At 29.8% G+C, this 20,881-nt stretch overlaps 2 protein-coding genes across 2 annotated transcripts; one reads left to right on the top strand and one right to left on the bottom strand.

Moving 5' to 3' along the window:
* Positions 1-2,120: 2,120 nt before the first annotated feature.
* Positions 2,121-18,749, bottom strand: LOC136785685 (ABC transporter G family member 20-like). The gene is made up of 15 exons (XM_066746891.1): positions 18,285-18,749; positions 8,869-8,995; positions 6,424-6,668; positions 5,646-5,823; positions 5,411-5,504; positions 4,850-5,059; positions 4,599-4,732; positions 4,248-4,479; positions 3,973-4,150; positions 3,775-3,890; positions 3,639-3,709; positions 3,464-3,552; positions 2,724-2,900; positions 2,565-2,651; positions 2,121-2,335 (listed from the first exon to the last, which is right to left on the bottom strand). The coding sequence occupies exons 2-15, from the start codon at positions 8,976-8,978 to the stop codon at positions 2,121-2,123; spliced, it is 2,136 nt and encodes a 711-aa protein (XP_066602988.1). The 5' UTR covers positions 8,979-8,995; positions 18,285-18,749.
* On the top strand, positions 11,755-13,121 carry RpS2 (ribosomal protein S2). Its single transcript, XM_066746079.1, has 3 exons — positions 11,755-11,832; positions 12,158-12,500; positions 12,593-13,121. The coding sequence occupies exons 2-3, from the start codon at positions 12,159-12,161 to the stop codon at positions 13,085-13,087; spliced, it is 837 nt and encodes a 278-aa protein (XP_066602176.1). The 5' UTR covers positions 11,755-11,832; position 12,158; the 3' UTR covers positions 13,088-13,121.
* Positions 18,750-20,881: the final 2,132 nt, after the last annotated feature.

Here is a 20,881-nt window from a genome sequence, read left to right as displayed (position 1 = left end):
TATTAATTATTTTCTTATACTATAATATTAGTATATTTAGTATGTTAACATTGCATAATAATTTAATTATAAAAAAGTGATTGCAAAGATATATCTGATATTTTTATTAAGTTCTACTTGTAAATAATTCTTGAGGAAGAATCGAGATTTTCATTTTAATCGTGCCAATCATACTATGGAATATCTTCATTTCAAAAATTGTTATTATAGATTTTGTTAATTTAATTTAAACACTAAGTCACCTGCATTTGTTTGCAATTCCATACAGCAAATTTGGGGAAAATTGTATATTTATATTTTTTGTAAAGTACATTCCTATTTTTGCGTCTATGCTATTTTCATTCTCTAACAAGCAGTATTTATATTGTTTAAATGATTTTTTTACACATCGACGATGGGCAAAATAAATTGTCTATGAATTTGATTTTCCCATCGTCAATGTGAAATATAATCGACATGCATGTTGATTTTTTAATATTTGTAATGTTTTAATAAATCTATTTGAGGGACAGCTCTTAAAAGAAGTGGTAGCATGCTATTTCTAGTCTGCTGTATGATTTTAAAAGTCTAGCCTTAAATTTAATTGGTGACTATGTTATTGCTTAAAAAGAATTAATTCAGCGGTCGCAAAGCGTGATAGAAATATTTATTTTGTATACAAAAAAGTAAGCATTGAATTAAATATTTTAATAAATTTACTAATAAAGAAAATTGGATATCAAATACTTACGTAACATTGCAAATAATTAACTGCATCTTTGCATTATAAGAAAAACAAATATGAAATATTCCAATAAATTGACAAAAGTAGAAGAAAAGCCTTTTTTTACTGCTAAATCCTACTAAATTTAAATTGTCAAGGTAAGTGTTACCATATTTCTTCATCTTAACTAAATCAATATGAGAGTGTGTTCAACTCTTTAATCCCTTTAATAAAGACTTTTCTCCAAAATTGAATATTTAGGCAAGGTTATTATACAAAACAGAATAATTTTTGCAAAAATAACCACAAGCTCAAAACTGTTATTTGATTGCTTTGGATGATAACCTAGATTAATAATAAACAAATTTGTGTTTATTTTAAGCAAGTATTTTTTATTTCCAACTGAAACAAGCCGTATATTGTTAAATTTGTTAATTAAAATAAAAGACGATGTAAAAACTTCAAAGCAATCTACTTTGTAAATCATAAACTTATTAGATATATGATTAATTGTAGAAATTTAAATGATATTATTCTTTACATTTAGGGTAACAGTTACCGTCGTACATTTTCTATAAGCATAATATGATTAAAAGCAAAAAGATAAAGAAAAACATATAAAATGCGCTGTAATTTAATATAATAAAGGAATTAAATACGTTATGAAATTTGTAAGAAAAATTGCTATAATTCATAAATAATTTATTTACAGTTAATTATAATAAAATGAAGAAATAAATATTTTAAATAGTAGCTGCGGTAATGTCAGAACATACCTGTGCCTTATGCTATGAATTTAAAAAATGTTATCGATGATTTCACTCAATACATTTAAGACTCTAGTTGTATGGGCAACACTTAACGATTAATCTTTAAAAAGATCCCATACAGCTGTGACAATTTTGCTTATATAATGTTATAGTCATTCTCTTCATTTATATTTTTGTTGACAAATATACATTTACACTCGTAGTTATTAAAAAAGTTACAAAATAAAATCCAATTATTTCTAGTAATAGCTACTAGCATCCTAACCGAGTATACTATGAAAAGAGAGAGATGATAATTAAATTGAAATATACATAAAAAGTTTATTTTATAGTTCGTCAAATTTTGCTATTGATTGTTTTTAATAGCTTACCTATAGTTAAAGTGATAACTAACTATACATACAAATTATTAAATTATTATTTAAGAATATCTCATCACATTTACAAATATAAGCTAATTCGCATAAATCATTTAAGTAAAAAACTATAGTAGACTGGCATCGAATAAAAATCTACATATATATATATATTTCTTTACATTTAATATAATAGGATTTTGCAATCTAATTTCCTTTATATAATATACGTATAGTATATTTTACATTTTACAATTTCAGCTGTTTAATGGTCATAATGATTAATTATCGTCACGCAGATTTTGTTTTGAGACCAACGATGCAGAGAATGATGAAACTTGCGGTCCAACCTGAGACTGTTAGGAAACCATTGTAAACATCTGCTTCCATAAAACTGTATCCTTTATCCAGGACACTGCGTACAGCTATTGCTGGGACCGTTGTAGGCATCGATAAACTGACCCACATAAGACACTTCGGAATTCCTTCAATGGGCCATATACAACCTGTAACGAAACACTTATCATATCTTCGCGCTCTCACTCTCTTTCTTTGTCTCTCTATTTGATCACACATCCATGCATTATTAGAAATATTAGACTTTATAAGGCTAATAGTCCAACTAAATATTACTTAATACTGCAGTCTAATTTTTTTAAATCTTTGCCAATATTACATCACCTCTTATTAGATTTTTCAAGCAATATAATTAAAAAAAAATTAACGATTTATTACCACATAGAAGAATAACAGGATAAAAACTCCCTGTTGTTATATAATTTGCCATTGTGTGAGAGGAACAGAATACTGATATTAAAAAGCCTGAAAATAAGGGTTTTTAGTTATATTTCTCATAAATAAGATTAGAATATTTTTTAAAATAAGAGTAATTACCATAACACATGCCACAGACACCCATTAAAAACATTAGAGCAATAACTAGAAAAATAGATCCTTTACAATGCAAATCAAATTGCAAAAAGCTCATTGTTAAAGTGACAGTGCACTGAATAACAATTATAGTTAATTGTGTTAAAAAATGGGCCATTAATATTTGTGTCGTAGAAACACCTAAAACAGTATCATTTAATATAATCAGACTGATATCATAAATATACTAGTTTACAAATTTTAATTTTTCTCTGTCTTAGAAACTTTTGACAATAAATCGAATACAGCTCTTTGGCCCTCGAGAAGTTTTTTAGCACTTGAGCAATTTGAGATTTCCAAGATTGATAGTTATATCGGGGAATATATAATTATTAAATATAAAAAACACAATAATGAATTATTTTATGCTAAGACTTCTTGGGGCACGTTTAAAATTCTAATTAAGTTTATGTAACATTCGCGATTTTTACATCTTGGATGAGGTAGGCAATAGCATAGAAGCTTTAAAATTTATTTACTCCATTCTATTATTATTATTTTTTTTTATTCTTAGGCGATAATTGAAAATTCTGATTCGATGAAAATTTAGTATGTTCATATTTATAATCATCTAACAAAAATTCATATGAACCAACTTTTCATTTGTTTTGATAAAAACTTTGTAAACTAGTATTATTAATGAAAATTATATGCTTTTTTTTATTTCCGTTATTATAGCATGTGTGTGTTACATTTTTATTTACCCTGAACTAAACTTCTGTCCCAAACACCTTCATGTCGATCTGTGATTATAATAGTGGAAGAAACTGATGTGGCAAGGAAAAATAACAATCTGTAATTCGAAAAATAATTATTGTTAAAGAAATTTTAAATTAATACTATATACACAAATGTTTTTTTCTTAAAAATTAAGCTTACGTTAAAAGAAACGCTGGTGCCATAAAATCTGAGTATAATTGGTTTTTAGAACCAAAAATTGGATCCTCTATCTGAAAAGAAAGCTCTCAATTCACAATAATAATATTATAATTATTGATTAATCATAACTACTTACTTTCAACGGCAGACCTGCAAGTTTTTTTGCTAAACGACATTCTCTTACAATTTTTTCGTATATATCGAAGAAACGATCGTACATTTTTCTTTTAATATGCAAACCAATTTGCCTATCTAAAAAAATATTTCTTCTATTAAATTTCATTCACATGGAAATTATTAATCACAATATTGCAATGCTTCTCATAACACGCACTTGCCATATCCAACCAGACTTGAATTTCGCTTTCAAGTTGTTCTTGCGGAGTCTCCGCTTTTATTTCATCTTGCCTCTTCCTAAAAGCTTTCGAAAAATTTCCCCCAAAATGCATGACGCCCACTATTTGTCCATGTTTCACTGCATCCTGTGCTTCCTCAAGAGTCGTATAAAAATTCTATAATAATTTTTATTTCGTTATCTCTTAAAAATTAACTCAAATATTTAAAATGAATTATAAGTTATTTGAAGTGAAAATTTGTTTGCCGAGATACCTTATAAGCTATAGAGTCATTGTATTCGTTTAAAAATCTACAGCTGAGATCGACGAAATTACAAGTATGGTATACGGGATTATAGATCACTTGGCCCAAATTTAATCCATTGTCACAATTGCCAGCTTCACGGTTAACAATGCCTATTGTCAAATCTTTTGGGTCACCACCGATGCCTTTGAAAAATACTGATACTTGGATCATTGGAAATATCAGGGCGAACAAAATGCCTCTATAAAAGAATTAATATTTTATCAAAAATTACCAAACAGACAGAATCGTTATTTATCGATCGAGAAAGTTTGCCAAATAAATATAAAAGAGAAAAAGAGATTATTTCAATTGTATTACCCTGGATGACGTAAAAATTGAAGAGCATTTTTGGTTAACAAGGCTTTAAATTTTCGACGATTACTACGGCTAAATGGATTATCACTCCTATAATTTTTGGTACAGCGTGAGTTCCATAGTTGTTCCTGCCTCGCCTGAAATAATTAAAAATAGTTTTTATGGCAGAATTTTAAACTTAACATTTATTATAATTTAATAAAAATATATTCTGTTTTTCTATGTTTTAATTACAAAACATTAACAAAGCATACCTTAGCGATAATAGCATGTCTATTCTCCTGTGGATTAATAGTCTGTGCTCCAAAATCCTCGATTGCTGGAAAGTAACTGGACCTTCTACCTTCTGCCTGTCGTTTACTCAATATTAAGAAAGCTTCTTCCAGAGTCTCGCATTGAAAACGGTCAAGCAACTGATTCGGCGAAGCTTCTGCCAAAAGTTTGCCACATCGCATCAAACCAATCTACAATTATTATTACTATGTTAAAACATAAGTATAAAATTGTTACTTAAATGAAACACTGCATAAAGTCGTATCTGTAAGTGACCATGTCTTCGTTAATGAGTGACCTTATTTGTTATGCATTTAAATTTTTTATATTAATTTTATAACAAATTTATTCTTTTTATATTTAAAATATTTATTGCCATGAAAATAAATGGAACTGTGCAAACATAGATTTACAACTTTCTGATGGAAATTACAAAGAAAACACGACCGATTCTCGCTGGACGATAAATTTTTTGGGTTAATTAACATTTTCATTCTTGCAAGCTCTTTTAACATAAAAAGTTGAAATTAAGATAAACTAACTTTGTCAGCATCTTTGGTTTCCTCGATATAATGAGTAGTGATTACAACAGTTGTACCCTCGTTCTCTGTAATGTTTACCAGGTATTGCCAAATGCTGTAAACAGGTACAAAAAGACAAACCATTATTATTTCAGTAAAGAATTTGCAACGATCGATTTATGCTGAAATATACTACAGAAATTGTTTATCGAAGTCTCTATGATTTATATATTAAAAAAATCAAAGGTATACTTGCTTGTCCCTTAAAACAGGATCCAAACCAACTGTAGGCTCGTCTAGGATTAATAATTCAGGCCTGTGTAATAAAGCAGCAGCAAAGGACACTCTTCGCTGCTGTCCACCGCTCAAATTTTTCACAAATCGATTTTTATCAGGTAACTGCAGTAAATCCTTCAAAAATGCATGCCTCTCCTCTGAAAATCATGTCATTATTTTATTACTTAAACCACTTAATGCCATTGCACACAACGCGGGCTCGGCAAGTAACTTTTTTGTTTGCTATTTTATTTGATCGAAATTTCAACTTTTGCCATGGTAAAAATATATACTTGCTTAACATTAAGATTTCAATAATTTTTTTAACTGAAATATTTTATTTCACTAATATTATTTATGCTAGACAATTTATGTACTTGACACCTTTTTTTCAGGGCAAGCTTGTTTTTTATGGAATATATATATATTTATATAAAAATCGAACGATCGAACAAATGAAATTTGTTTAATATATTGATAGTCATAACGAGGATTTTAGATCGTTGCTCCGAAAATCTATTTTGACTTAATTATATTATATTTAATCGAGACAAGAACTTATAGATTATTATAATTAATATTTGGCATAAGTTGCATTGAAAAGTAATTATAATAAATTTTTAAGTTTGCAAAGAAACTGTGAATTAATCTTTCGTTTAAATCAAACATATTTTTACATGATAAAAAAGGTATTATTGAATAATTTTTTATACGGAATAATGAAGAATGTATGTACATAGTGAGAGTAATGGATTTACCAATTTCGTCATCTTCAAGACCATTGATTCGTCCGAAATAGTAAAGAGCACCGAGAACTGTGAATTCGCCTACGAGAGATATTTCTTGAGGCATGTAACCAACTCTGGCACCAGGTATTCCTGATCCTTTTGTTCCAGGTTTGCCACCGAGGACGCGAAGCTCTCCAGTATCTAATCTTCTTATACCAACCACACATGATAACAAAGTAGTTTTGCCGCAGCCACTCGCCCCGAGTAAGCCATATCTAGAAAAACCCATCAGCATCATTTTACATTTCTTCCCAGTTTTTAAAATGAAGTTGAAAAAATCCAAGAACACTAATATTAATTTAATTGATATACAAGTGCTAATTGTTTTATGTTACTATATTTTTTGGGTATAGTTTTTATGAATCTATACTTATACATATACATTAACGTAGTTATATAGGAAGAACTGACAGGTGAATTAAAAATAGTGGTTACAAAGAAATTACATATTTCAGAGTGTGGAAATAACACTAATAGCAAAACAAACATCATGTGTATAATTATAATAATACATTTATAAAAAATATATCAACACATGAACGCGCGCGCGTTTGGTTTGCCTACGAACGAGATAAAACCGTCATATCAATCTGATCTCTCATCAGTCTGTTCACACCAGTGCAAGTATACTTTCGGAATCATGTGTTTGAACAAAAACAAAAAAAAATGTCTTCTAGTTGTAACTCAATTTACATTTATCTATGAAAAAGTTTCGTCGGTTACAACTCCACCTAATCCTTATAATGAGGTAGAATTATTTACGGAATATCCTACGAAATTATTTCATTCCAACGTTAATACCACTATTCGACGATTTCCATTAAAGTCTACGCCTATAAATTTCGAGAAAAATAAGAGTGAAACAAGGGGAAGTAGAGCGTCTGATGAAAGACCTCAGTATGATTTGAGATTTTTGGTGAATTACGACAAGATTCAAAAAAAAAGAATTGATAAATTTGGAACCCATTTTTATAGGCCATTGTCTGGAGCCTCTAGAAAAAATTTAATGAATGAGCATCAATCGAAAAGACCAAAAAGTGTTTTACAATCATTTGTTAATTTACCACAAATAGTTCAAAGGAACGATTCTCTTCCATCAAAAGTTTTAAGTTTTGGCAAAAATGGCTTGAACTTCTTGATCAGTCCTTTAAAAATTTTAAAGGGCAATACTCCTTTCGAATTTTCAATGTCATCTTTTATAAAGAATAATGAGAATAATTCTGTTGCGAATCAAGAAACTCTTTTTCTGAGCCTAAATCCTAATTTTGTTCCAGATAAGGATTCGAATGGTGAGAAGGATGATAAGGTGTCAGGCTCCGATCACATAAGAGGCTTGAGCTTTTTGTTCGGCCCTTTCATAAGTTCGAAGGACAAAACTCCTTATGAATCATCGGCCACTCCAAAGTATAATAATAACATTTCTGCTACCAATTCAACTCCTAATTTTTTTCAAAACAAAATTTTAAATGATAAAAAGGATCAGGATTCTTCAGGTTCAAATGGGAAATTACCTGTCCGTACAGACACGAACCTTTTGAAAGAAATAATTCTAAGGCTTAAGATTCCGTCAATCGTCAATCCAAAATCTAAGACTGTTTCCGGCTTTCAACCAATTAAAAATTCATATCACGTAACTATCAATGACAATTCTCACGATTTGGAAAACACTTCAAGTTTAACGAAATTTTATTCACCTAACGTCAGTTCTACTTCTTATTCAGTCACCAATAAAACTTTGAAAAGCTTTAAAATTCTACAGAATAATCTATCTAAATCCAATAAGACCAAATCACCTAATAATCCAAGTAAATCAATGTATAATTAATTTTGTCATTAGTGACAGGAAAATATTATCTAAAATTCCATAAAATGATTTTAATATAAATAATACGATAGACTATTAAATATAACTATAAAAATTTGATTTTACAGGATCTAAACAAATTCTATTGAACAGAATTCCAGACAAATTAAAGGAGTTTTTGAACAACGATATAATTTTGAATAAAAAAATTGTGGATTTTTATATTTCACAAAACAGTTATTTCGATAGAGCAGTATTTTATTTAGCAAATGCGATAAGAAAAACCATGACATATTTGACGGAATTATATATCCGTCAGCATACCAAGAGTATCATCTATTTAATAACGAGTAGAAATTTGAAACAAGAATAAGATAATGAAATGTTAACAAATGAGATTATAGAGGTGCAATGACGAAAGCTTTAGTTCTCTTAAGTGTACAGACTAATAAAACTAGAAAAATGGATCAAGATGAATAGAAAATGCTAAAATCTCATCAACATTTTCATTAAATTTCAGTTTGAAAATAAAAGTGGTACTTAAAGCTTTGCTTTTCAACTTTTTAATATTTGTTTAATGTATTATGTAATTTGATGCTATTTGTACTTACATGGATCCTTTTGATACTGTTAAATTTAATCCATCCAGCACCATATTATTGTCGTAACGTTTCCTAGCATTTTTCACTATAATAGCTTCCTCCTCTTTCATTTTTATCATCTTGGGCCTTTTAAGTTCTGTAAATATTGATAATAAATTCTATTAAAGCCCATATCACTGATATATGTTCAATATTCATATATTATAAAGTTAAATAATTGTAGTTAATAAATTTAAATACAAATGACAGAAAAATTAATAATAGCTATAATTTAACAGAAATAATTTGAAGTATTTAAAGATTCACAGTTAATAAACAGTATAATTTAGTTAAATATACTGTGCTTAGATATGCTTTACGTATATTACAGTATTAGAAAATCGAAAATAAAAAAATATATACGAAATTATCTGATATTATGGCTGAATTAAACAATAGTAATAAACTTTAATTAAATCTGGAACAATTTTATTTATTGTTTATATATACTGGGTTGAATCTGTCACTTAACACTTCTCAGAGCATTGAGGCAAGAAGGCATTTATCCCTCTGAGGTTAGAGCTATACACTTACTTTTTTGTACATTCCATAGAAAGTTTCTTATTTAGCGTATACGGAAAATTTTCTGCAGGGTCTGCAAAGACCATGTGTGTGAATCTAGTCTAAATATAAGAGATTTTAAATTTTCGCATAGGTCTTTTTCTACGAAATTCCTGGCCATTGGCATTCAAATATTTCTCGTGAAAAAAGTAATGTCTCTTATATTCACAGAGATATAAAGGTTTCCACGTCTGTACTCAATTCATCGTTGAAACCAATTTTTAATGCATTAATGATTAATACAGAGAATAATTTAACCAACCTGCTACAATCGTCGTATAACAACTGTCGTTGAGCTTAGTTTCACTCATAATAGTTTTCATGGTTAATTTATTACTTTATCGATCAAATAACACGATCACTCAAACACTTGTAAAATTAGACTTCATTCACACATCGTTTTTCTCTTTTATTTTAATTAGAAACTGAAGTCTGTGCAAGTTTTTACAATATTTTCTCCAATTTAAATCAGCTGCTACAATGTCGAAGAGGCGGCAAGAAATTGCCAATTATTCAATATAAAATATTAATTATAGATTCAAAGTTAATCTTTTGTCCGTTAAATGGCGAAACTTTCCACCAATTTAATCGAAACTACAGTAGAAAGGAATATCAACCACTACAAGTGAACAAGTCGTTTTTTGTGTGCTATATTACAGTTTTTTCAAACTTATTCATTAAAACGAGAGTTAAGGTGGATACAAAAATATCTTTCTAATTTCTCAACAACGATTAAATATAAATATAAAAGAATAAATAATCTCAATACTTAAATAACAAATTTAAAAATTAACCAATAGTGTCAATTAAACATTCATTCTTGCTTTGTTTTTTCCTTAACTTGTAAGAGAGTATTGAATGAATAATTTATAGAACCAAGTTAGTAAAGCTGTACACTCTGACACACACTGAATTTATGAGTTTTGTATGAAACAAAACACACACATCGAAGAGATAATGTGGTAAGGAATAGCAATTGGATGGAAAAGATGGGAGATAGGAAATGGGAAATAGGAAAAATGGCAAATATTTGTAAAGGACGAGTTTGGAAGGTGTGTGGAGTTAGTTGGGTAGTCAGAAGAAAACTGAGAGGATCGAGAGTGGACCGGTGGACGCGAAGGAAGACGAAGAGGGCGAAGAAGAAGAAGAAGAAGAAGAAGATGAAGAACCTAGCTTGACTGGTGCAGGGTACTTGGAAAATAGGCCAAGGTCGACCTTACGGTAGTTCCACTCACCTAATTGAACTCCGCCAAGTTTGATCAGGAAATACTAACAGGTACAAATTCCACCTGGGATAGGTCAATGACCTACTCACACAATCTCGCGCTCTTTTTAATATTCATACATTACGGTACATACTTCGCTACGTTTCAATATATATTTTTATTCATAAACATTAGTCGTTCAATGAAAATAAAAATATATCTACTCTCTCTCTCTCTCAACATTATATATTTCGTTTAATTTTCTACAGGGGAATTCAGACCTGAGACTTCTCTTATTAATAATAAATTATTTGATATATTGTTAATTTTTTATTAAGAATAAAGGGAAATTCTTATATTTTACATATAAGTACGAAGGAAGACCCGTTACAAATTGTAAGCGGCATGTTTGTGCGTGTGCAACTGTCTATTTGTAACTGGGATATCGTATCGTGAAGAAGTCAAACTGGTGTTAGTACGTGGGCGTTGCGCGGATATTCTACCGTTACGAAGGATGTAAGGTTTTGCTTGGCAATGGTCTTGCTCGTTCCTTTACTCACGACGCATTGTCGCTTAATCAACATCAAGCACGTGGCCAAAGCCCAAAACAATCTAACTCGAAAATCTATTGACCATATTAACATTTTTCTAAATCCATCTTTATCGTGATTAGTGATACGTAAATGAAGATACATTCACAATGTCTGTGAAAATTATTTTATTTTATATTTATCTAAATTAATACAGAACTTTTATTTTCATTCTTTTTTTCATACTGCGCTTAAAAAACAATAGAATAAAACTACCTTTCCTCCGAATTTATTCATTCTTTTATTGAAAACGTGTAGCATATATATTGAAATTTCTTGTTAATTCATTTTCCTTCTTTTAATTGTTTGAAAATTATTTTTCATATGTCTAGGAAAACGTTATGGTAAATTGAAGTAACTATGTTTTCATGATTTTTTAAAGTTAAACATTCAAAGGTTTTTTTTTAATAAGTAGAGATAAAAGAAGCAAATTCAAAAAGTACCGCCTAAAATATCGAACGATATGCGACGTAAGCGCCAAAACCGGAAGCGTCATAAAGCTAACGGCCTTCCTTTCCAATTCTATCAGTTCTTTCTGGTTCTTTCTTACGTGTCAACTCTTACTAGGAAGAATTGAAGTAAGTAAACTACTGGATTAACGCATTATTTTGAATAAAAATGTGAATTAAAGTAGTGAGAAGTGCTTTAATAATAAATTTGAATGATAAAAATTTGTTAAATATATGTTCTTTAATCGGAATTTTGTTGTGCTCCACGTGCATTTTCTAGGTTATGTCACAATAAGAACACTCCTTGTAAATTTACGATCTAATATGTTTCAAGTTAAATAATATTTTAATTTTGTTTTTAAAGTCGAAAAACTATAATAATCGGTTGAAGCTGCTAATTAAAAGCAGCTTTTTAGAAATTATCAATATAAAAGTATTTGTTTCTTTTTGTTAGAATGGCGGACGCTGCTCCAGCCGCACGTGGAGGTTTTCGAGGAGGTTTTGGATCCCGCGGTGGTGATCGTGGATCCAGAGGTCGAGGTGGTAGAGGAAGAGGCCGAGGTAGAGGCCGTGGTCGTGGAAAAGATGATGCCAAGGAATGGATTCCTGTAACCAAGCTAGGCCGTCTCGTACGTGACGAAAAGATCCAAACATTGGAAGACATTTATAGATTTTCCTTGCCCATCAAAGAATTTGAAATAATTGACAAATTCCTTGGCAGTGAATTAAAGGATGAGGTGCTAAAGATCATGCCTGTCCAAAAACAGACGAGGGCTGGTCAACGTACAAGGTTTAAGGTAAGTGATCAAGCTCAATTAGTTTATAATAATTTTGTATAGATAGCTGTATGTTGGGGAATGGCTATAAACTGTTGTTCAATCATTCTCAGGCTTTTGTGGCTATTGGTGACAGTAATGGCCATATTGGCCTTGGTGTGAAATGCTCCAAGGAGGTGGCTACTGCTATTCGTGGTGCTATTATATTAGCAAAGCTCTCTGTTGTACCAGTACGTCGTGGTTACTGGGGTAATAAGATCGGAAAGCCCCACACAGTGCCATGCAAAGTAACTGGCAAGTGTGGATCAGTCCAAGTGCGTTTAATCCCTGCACCAAGGGGTACTGGCATTGTCTCTGCACCAGTTCCCAAGAAACTTTTGCAAATGGCTGGTATCGAGGACTGCTATACATCAGCCAGAGGATCTACTTGTACCCTTGGTAATTTTGCCAAGGCTACATATGCTGCTATTGCCAAAACTTATGCTTATCTGACACCAGACCTTTGGAAAGACGTAGATCTACAAAAGCCACCATACCAAGAATTTGCTGATTATTTGGCAAAGAACCATAAACTTGTAGGACCACAAAAACCTGCGGAGTCCACTTAAATAAACCTAGCCTCTGCGCTTGTAAGAATTTAAAGGTTTATTATTTATTTACTTCTTGCCTCTCCTAAAGATTATCCAATACCTTAAATTCCATAACCCATAAATATACAATGAAGAGTGAAGCTGTACCTTTATTATTTTAAATTAATGTAATATTTTATGAACAAAGTTACTACAAATTATACATTAGATATTTGATAGTTTGTTAAAATTAAGATGAATATCAAATTGAACATATCTTTGGAGCGTGTTTAGATGATATTCTGAGCTAAAATAATTTTATTATTGCAAAACTACTGATTTTATAAGATTGACAAATGCTTGGATTTTGTTCTTTAAATGCAGTTATTGTTTATAGATTTATTTAATGCTTTAGTAAATATTTATACCATATGTACAACTTTGCTGATCATTGGGTTTTATACATAGATCTTATAAAAGTTATTTTTTAATGAATTAGTAAAAGTAATTATATATAAAAAAAGGTGGAATCCATGAATTTAACTTAAAGTATAATTACAAATAATTTTTCAAATTCATTTAGGGCATGAACAAAGTTTTATTTCTATTGAGTGCAAAATCTAATATATTTGCTCGTAAATTAAAATATTTAAAATCTTCAAATGAATTGTGTAACGGTTGCTCAAAATTTATTCACCGTTTGCAGTTAATTTCTTTTTAATCGTGCTCTACGAAAGAAAGATCCTTGCAAAATTTATAACGTTAGTGCTCGGCGGTATAGACATGTCATTATCTACTTTTATATGTACTTGCCGTCGAGACACTACCGTGTTTCTTGATAGATCTACATGAATTAACTTTTAAAACTTATAGAGAAAGCAATATTTCTACCTGGATGATAACAAAAGAAGAAATATTGCAAATAACGTGAAAAGGAGCAAACTTCCGAATAATAAAAGGCAAGGATGAAATAGACGAAGAGAGGCCAGCTCGCTTTCGAAAAAGCGAAATGAGATAAGAATACAGGTAGCATGAGATATAGTATGTGCAAGCAAGTGTTCTTGTATTTCCTGGATAACAAAGCGCACCGCTTTAAATCTTCGCCAACTTTGCTTGACTCGTTTGAGTCGTTGACCCAAAAGGAGCACGCACTTTTTTGTCATGCCCATTTCGAAAGTCACACTCTTTATTTTCTACGAATGTAATAACTAGGTAGCCAGTGGTAAAATTCAAATTTTACGAAAGTTCAGCTCTTGCAAATTAATCCGAGGCACGTAGAGGGAGAAATTATTATTATACTTTAGTAAAAGAGCTCTCTTTCTTCTCTCGTTGTATGAGATATTGTAAAAAATTACGAAAGTCACAAACTCTCTTCAACGTTCTTCTGAGTGAGTTATGTCAACGGTCCAAATTTCAGATATAAAAAAGCACAAGTTAAGAAATTACGTAAAGAAACGACAATACCTAGTGAATCGGGATCTTTCACAATTTCGTGCAAATTTTTACAACATTTCTTAAGTTAAGATTCATTTCTACAAAATTATAAAAACAGTAACGATTTTAATTGAATTGACTTATATGAAAAATCTCTCTTAGCTGTAGTTTATTTCTATAATTATCTGTTATTTTGAAGTAATTTTGTAATTACTCTATTTACATGTTAGGAAAAAAATTAAATTATAATGGAACTAAAATGTCATTCTTTTCAATTATATCAATCTATTTATGATAATTGAAACTGTAAGATATGCAACATGTAAGCGAAATTTTAAACAGAAAAATTTGTTTGGAAATAGTATTACAGAAGAAACCACTTTACACTTAAATAACGTCTGTATCAGTCGAAATATATCTCATATTATGTTATAACTGTACTGTATAACTTATGTAAATATTTTAGATGTAACTTGTTTTGTGTTACATACATGAAATATATATTTATAAAAACTTCTTTTTCGTCTTTAAACCGCAGCGAAGTAAAGGGGGTATATGCAAATCAAGCCACATATACAGTTCTGTCTTTGTTTTCTGAAGAAACAAAATCTCATATACAATTATTTTCATACAATTAATAGGATGGTCATGGTGCAATAATTAGTATACTCTAAATGCTCTTTAAAAGGAACTGTTCTTTCACGTTATACAGTCATTTTGCGAAATAAACCTAAAATTGTAGTATAATTTCAATAAAAACTGATAAAACTTTATTTACATGTTTCGTCCTAAAGAATCTTTAAATGGCTTTAAGTAGACATTAAAATAATTGGATTGTAAAGCTAATTTATTATTAATAAATTGATTTCTGTAAACAAAGGAAGGTTAATCATGCAAATGATAAATGATTTGATGTAAGAACATTGACCTTTGCTAAAAAATTATAAAATCTAGCTCCAGAAGCTTATTATTATCTAAACCTTTAAAATTATAACTCTAGGTAATATCGGTTCTACAATAATTGCAACAATGTTCTAAGCAAAAACAAAAGGAGATTTTCCCACTTAGATTTGTATTGGGGGAGTAAACTCTAACATGGGTTTTAGTTATATGCAACAAGAAGCAAAAATTTTCAATTTGCGTTTCAAAGCAATAAAGCGATATGCTTTTTAACTTTACTACCACAAAAAATAAGGGCTTAAGTAAATAATAACTTAAAGTAAATAGTTCGTCGATTTTATATGAAATTAAGGCTGTACGAACCAAAATTATAAGATGGAAAATAAATTAATAATCAAATGTTTTGTAAAATAGAACGCAGTCACTAGAATAATAATATGTATATTTTTACTGCAAAATAATTCTTAAAATTTCAACATTATATTTGATTATATAACTCATGCCAGCAATTCTTCTCGTTTATGCAGGTAGCAAGAATTAATTAGAGCAATGCAAAAATGTAATTTAATCTTTCATTTATTTACATTACAAATTGATTTAAATATCAGTGATACTTGAATTTTAATTGTCGATTCTTCAGAGGCAAGACAGAATAATTTGAACTATTAGAATCAGTATAAATACGTATTTCCAATATTAAGCAAAGTGTTATTTGCATAAAGTCTTTTCGCTTTTATATACTCGTTGCTGAATATAACCGATTTTCCTTTCAGGACAGTACCCCGAGTGTAAACTCTAGAATGAGGTAGTGTAGTTTGAGCATTTTAATGAGAAGTGGCACGAGGCTCTTATTTTTACCCATTTCTCTCATTCCGTCTCTCTTTCATTTTCTTACTTGTTCTTAACACAACCGTTCAAATTAAACATATTACCACGTGATTCAATGACTTCATTTCGACAGTGCACGACCAATTTTTTGCTGACAATCTTCTTTTTTGTTGTGTCGTCAAATTAAAACCCAATTGTTAAAGTTGCTGAATTTGTAAATATTTTTGCATATCCTTGTATTCCCTTGACTTAAAGCGTTTACTTTTGAAACTAATTATAATTTATCGGACAAGTATGAATTTTATAAAAAAGAGTCAAAAAATAAATCATTATCAGAATAACTTTATTTCTATAAAGATATAGATAAATTTGGAGAAAAACACAATGACAGGAAAACTAAAATATCAATATCAGTTGTTGATAAATTTGTTTAATATAGAGGTCAAGTGGTCTACACGAGGGTTATACCATCGAGAGAATTTTGCCCCAATTTTTTACTTGATGGAATTATTAAAATTTTCAAATGTAATCACTATAAATGAAACCAAAAAGAAAAAAGCTCGATGATACAATACAACTTTTATGATTGAATAATACTCTATTCTGACTGTGTATTACAAACACGAAAAATTGGTTGGGTATAACTACACGGACACAGATCCTAGTATATAGTATATATCAAAATTTATTTTTATGTCCGTTTAAAGACAATAAAATATTTTGGGTTAAATTATAATTATTTCAAATGTGCAAACGTAAAAAGCTGATATTCGAAAAATCTTGGCTTAATTTGTTTGCTCTTTAATGTTTAAATAATAATTTTAATGAGTTCAATTTTTTGACCAAATAGTTTGAAGGGAAATGAATCGGGGTTGAACTTTGGGTTTATTTCCCCGTTATGTTTACTTTCTACAAACATCTATTTTCATGATTCTTTACTGTAGCAAAGAAGCTAGCATGATTCGCAGCACATTCCGTTTGTTCCACATCCGGTATTATATACTCGTGTACCAAGACTTACGCGTCGCGTTCTACTTGCCAAACTTACCAGCGTAGCACAAAATAGTTTTTGTACACTGGTATAATCATTTAACGAATTGTTCAAAATAAATCAGTATTATCAAAATTTAATCTACTGCATTTCTCAATTTAAATTTCCTCTGTCTTAAAGTCGTAATTGTTTACTGTTTTATTTTCTCCCCCCAATAGTAAAAAATACTATAAACTATTACAAACACAGTATATGAATATAACTAGTTTTTCTATAATCAACATTTCTTAGTAAAATATTTATTGTTAATAAATTTCATCAATATATATAAAAATTTATAAAGAAATTTTGTTGTAACAAATGCAGAATTTATATTATCGTTAATATCCGATTATAATTATTCTTTATAGTGCAGGTGACTGCTCATTGAGAAAAGTTTGTCAATGAATGTGAAATTTCAATGGATTTGAGTTTGTAGAGTTGTTCGATACTGATTGAAATGTGAATTATATAGTAACTGTCGTTATAAGTTGGTTATTGTTAAGGAAGAAAATGAGCACGAACCAGTTATCCTAATTAGATTAAGATTTACATTTATCGCACGTTTAAGACGCGTAAATCGAAGCAATGACTATTAAACTTTGTTTTGTTTTGGTTGCACATAACGATAGACTTTCGTTTCGTCGTGTCAAAAATCAAAACAGAAGTTACTCCTAAATTAACTCAACAATCGATTTAGTTTCCATCAAGCATTCGATGTGACAGTTGAGACTTTTCAATTGACGGATAATATAGTGAAAACAATACATTTTACTCTTAATTTTCGTTCCATCCAAAATGACATTTTGTGCTGCAACTGGAAACTTGAAAAAATTTGACAAGAATCGAGAAAATTTGTTTCGTGGTAAGCTGTTTATAAATTCACCACAGTTTTTCATCATAAAGTATTTACATTTGTAAAATTTTGAAAAAATATTTGTCCTTCATATCTAAATATTTTAAAGATTATTTAACATACATTAACAATTTTTAAACTTGTGAATACAATTTAAAATTGTTAATGAAAATAACCCAACAACTTACATCTTTAGTGTTTAGAAGTCTTCGTGTTTTTGAAAAGTATATATCAATGGTGTTCTATCTGTAATCGTGATCAGCTGATTCAATCAACAGTACTTCACAATGATAAACTTTACACATTCGTACAAAAAGAATAGTCACATTTATTGCAGATGATGCACTAGTATTATTGCACTTTTGTTAAATTTTAATAGTCAATTCTGATAATCAGTTTACACTTGACCCGCTTACAGTCTTGTTGTACTGGATTACCTTTAAATTAAAAGTCCTTCTCGATTAAATATGAAAAATTAATAATAATAATTAGCATAAGATGTTAATGTAATTTCATTGTGACTTTTGGAAGCTTTAAAACATGTTTAGGTAAAGATCTCAGGCAATGGATGCATTTCGTGCGCGACTGTCGGTCTGTGTTATATTTGCGATGTTTTAAAGGGTCAGTTGAACCTCTCGAATGAACTGCGTTTGCCGGCAGTGCCGTTCTTCGACTAATCGAGAACTATGTCGTGTGTCCTGGAAAATCCGATCTACCGCTGCTCAAGTTCGCTTCACGATCTTGACTTTCAAATTCCAGATGGCGAACATGATCGTAACAAATCTGGATCATGTCGGTAAAACAGAAAAACCTACCTGTGGCGCGCGCATCTATCGTTCTTGTCGGTAAAGTAGAAAGTGATCTATGGAGTGTGTGCGCGTGAGCATTTAAGACAGTATATTTTTCATTTGTTAATAATTTTAACAGTTTTTAATAGTCTATTGTATTTTGCATTGCACGTGGATAGTTACTGTTGATTTTAGCCATAATTTTAAATTACATAATCGGCCAATCATCATTATGTAAAAATATTTTAATAAAACAACAAATACACTTCTTTGCCAATGCTCTTGAATGTTACCAATAAAATTAGATCTTTCTGTTATATCAAAATTATTATTATTGTTAATATTCAATGGCTCAAACTTCTTGATAAAACAGTTTTTAAAAACAATTATGATTGGTGGAGACATCTACTCTGAAACACATCATCTCTTATTACGATGCGTAACTAATGAAATCATTTTAACAGATAGAACGTAATATAAAACGAACCTTAATTATTTATACACCATATACTACTGCTAAGCAGAAAAGAAATCTTTTTAATTGATATGTTAATGAGGATAGAACTATATATAATTATACAAGAGTTTTTTTCTTGTTATTCAACATTCATGTAGCTTCTTATTATAAGTTACACAGCGAAATTTTTAAACCCATCACCAAGAGCGATTTGCATTAACACGATGCAGTTGACGTGTTACACTCTCAAAGCATTTTTTAAATTTTTATCGTAAAGCTAATTTATTTAAATTTCATTTTTGTTCGAATTAGAATTTTAAAGTGTACACGGCTGCTGGTGCCCGAACTTTAGTTGGTGAATACAAAGAGGCCTTTATCGAATAACTTGAAATAACAGAGGCGCTGGAAAGTAAAAGTTGGTACGTGGAAGGGGATCTGTTGAGCGCGGGGTTAAGACTTCCCGTGAAAACAATGATCCCAATTGAATTCTCTGGATTCCAACTGGCCCTGTTAGCCAGGAGAAAAATATAAAATGATCCTCTTTTTCCAATGTCCAGTTATGCAATCATATTGCATTCAAATTTAGAAAGCTGTTCGACCCATCTGATCTCCCATCAGTCTTATCGTCAGACTCATCATTAATATTATTTCAAAACTATGGAGTTTTCTATAAAAATATATCAATTCAAGTATAATTCATATACCGTTTTTCCTATGTAACATTATTACTACTACTCTCATAATTTCTCAGCTGATAGTATTGCGCAATAATACCGTACTAAAAGATAATATTATTTCATTTCTCAATGTCTTATTACACAGTTCAATATTGGGCAATAATATTTTTTAGTTAAAGTTAACAATTGACTTAAACAATATACGATTATATTTATACAATTTTATATTACGATATTATTCAGAGACTATCACTAGTATTGAAATGAGGTACAAAGCGAGGTTTGTTCATTTTATTAACGTACACTTTTACAATCAAAAGTTTACAATGTTTTTGTATGTGCACATATGTATGAATTATAATTTTTCAGACAAGTGCAAGCTGAGATGCTATATTTTTACACTTTTCATTTACATATTTGCTTACACTCTTGGGCAAGTGTGGAAAGCAGACAAGAATTGTAGAAAATGGTCATCTAAACTTAAATTTGATTGGAAAAGTTTTTAAATTTATACGTAACAAGCATATTATCAAATTTAAGTTTTCATCATTTTCCATAATAACTGGAATTTACAGACAATTTTCAGCATTTTCTCTTCTGTTGATTGTAACCCGAGTTAAAATTTGTTTAACTGGTTACATTTTATTACTGTATACGTAACTGTTATTTTTTAGCGGATCCTAACTGTTTAGTATTCTTCCCTCAATCAATATTTACAACACTTTGCGGTGCACATACGAGGTTAAAGAAAGATAAAAACTTGAATGTTTAGGAATTAAGAAAATAAAACTTAAAAGTATGCCAACTTATCAGATTTAATTATTATTTATATTTCCAATGTAGGTAAGAGATGTGTTTCATAT

The sequence above is a fragment of the Prorops nasuta genome, unplaced genomic scaffold (genome assembly GCF_024137725.1).
Source record: "Prorops nasuta isolate Cenicafe-Biocafe unplaced genomic scaffold, Cenicafe_Pnas_1.2 PNAS00003, whole genome shotgun sequence".
NCBI lineage: Eukaryota > Metazoa > Arthropoda > Insecta > Hymenoptera > Bethylidae > Prorops > Prorops nasuta.
Note: the sequence above shows the minus strand (reverse complement) of the source record. Positions and strands in the feature narration are given on the sequence as shown.

Bases quoted from the DNA above. Each gene is read 5' to 3' on its own strand.
- RpS2 (XM_066746079.1), top strand. From the start codon at position 12,159: ATGGCGGACGCTGCTCCAGCCGCACGTGGAGGTTTTCGAGGAGGTTTT. The intron at 12,501-12,592 runs GTAAGTGATCAA...AATCATTCTCAG, and splicing joins GTCAACGTACAAGGTTTAAG to GCTTTTGTGGCTATTGGTGA.
- LOC136785685 (XM_066746891.1), bottom strand. From the start codon at position 8,978: ATGATAAAAATGAAAGAGGAGGAAGCTATTATAGTGAAAAATGCTAGG. The intron at 5,505-5,645 runs GCAAGTATACCT...ACCTGTTTACAG, and splicing joins GATCCTGTTTTAAGGGACAA to CATTTGGCAATACCTGGTAA. The intron at 3,710-3,774 runs GTAAGTAGTTAT...CTTTCTTTTCAG, and splicing joins TTGCAGGTCTGCCGTTGAAA to ATAGAGGATCCAATTTTTGG.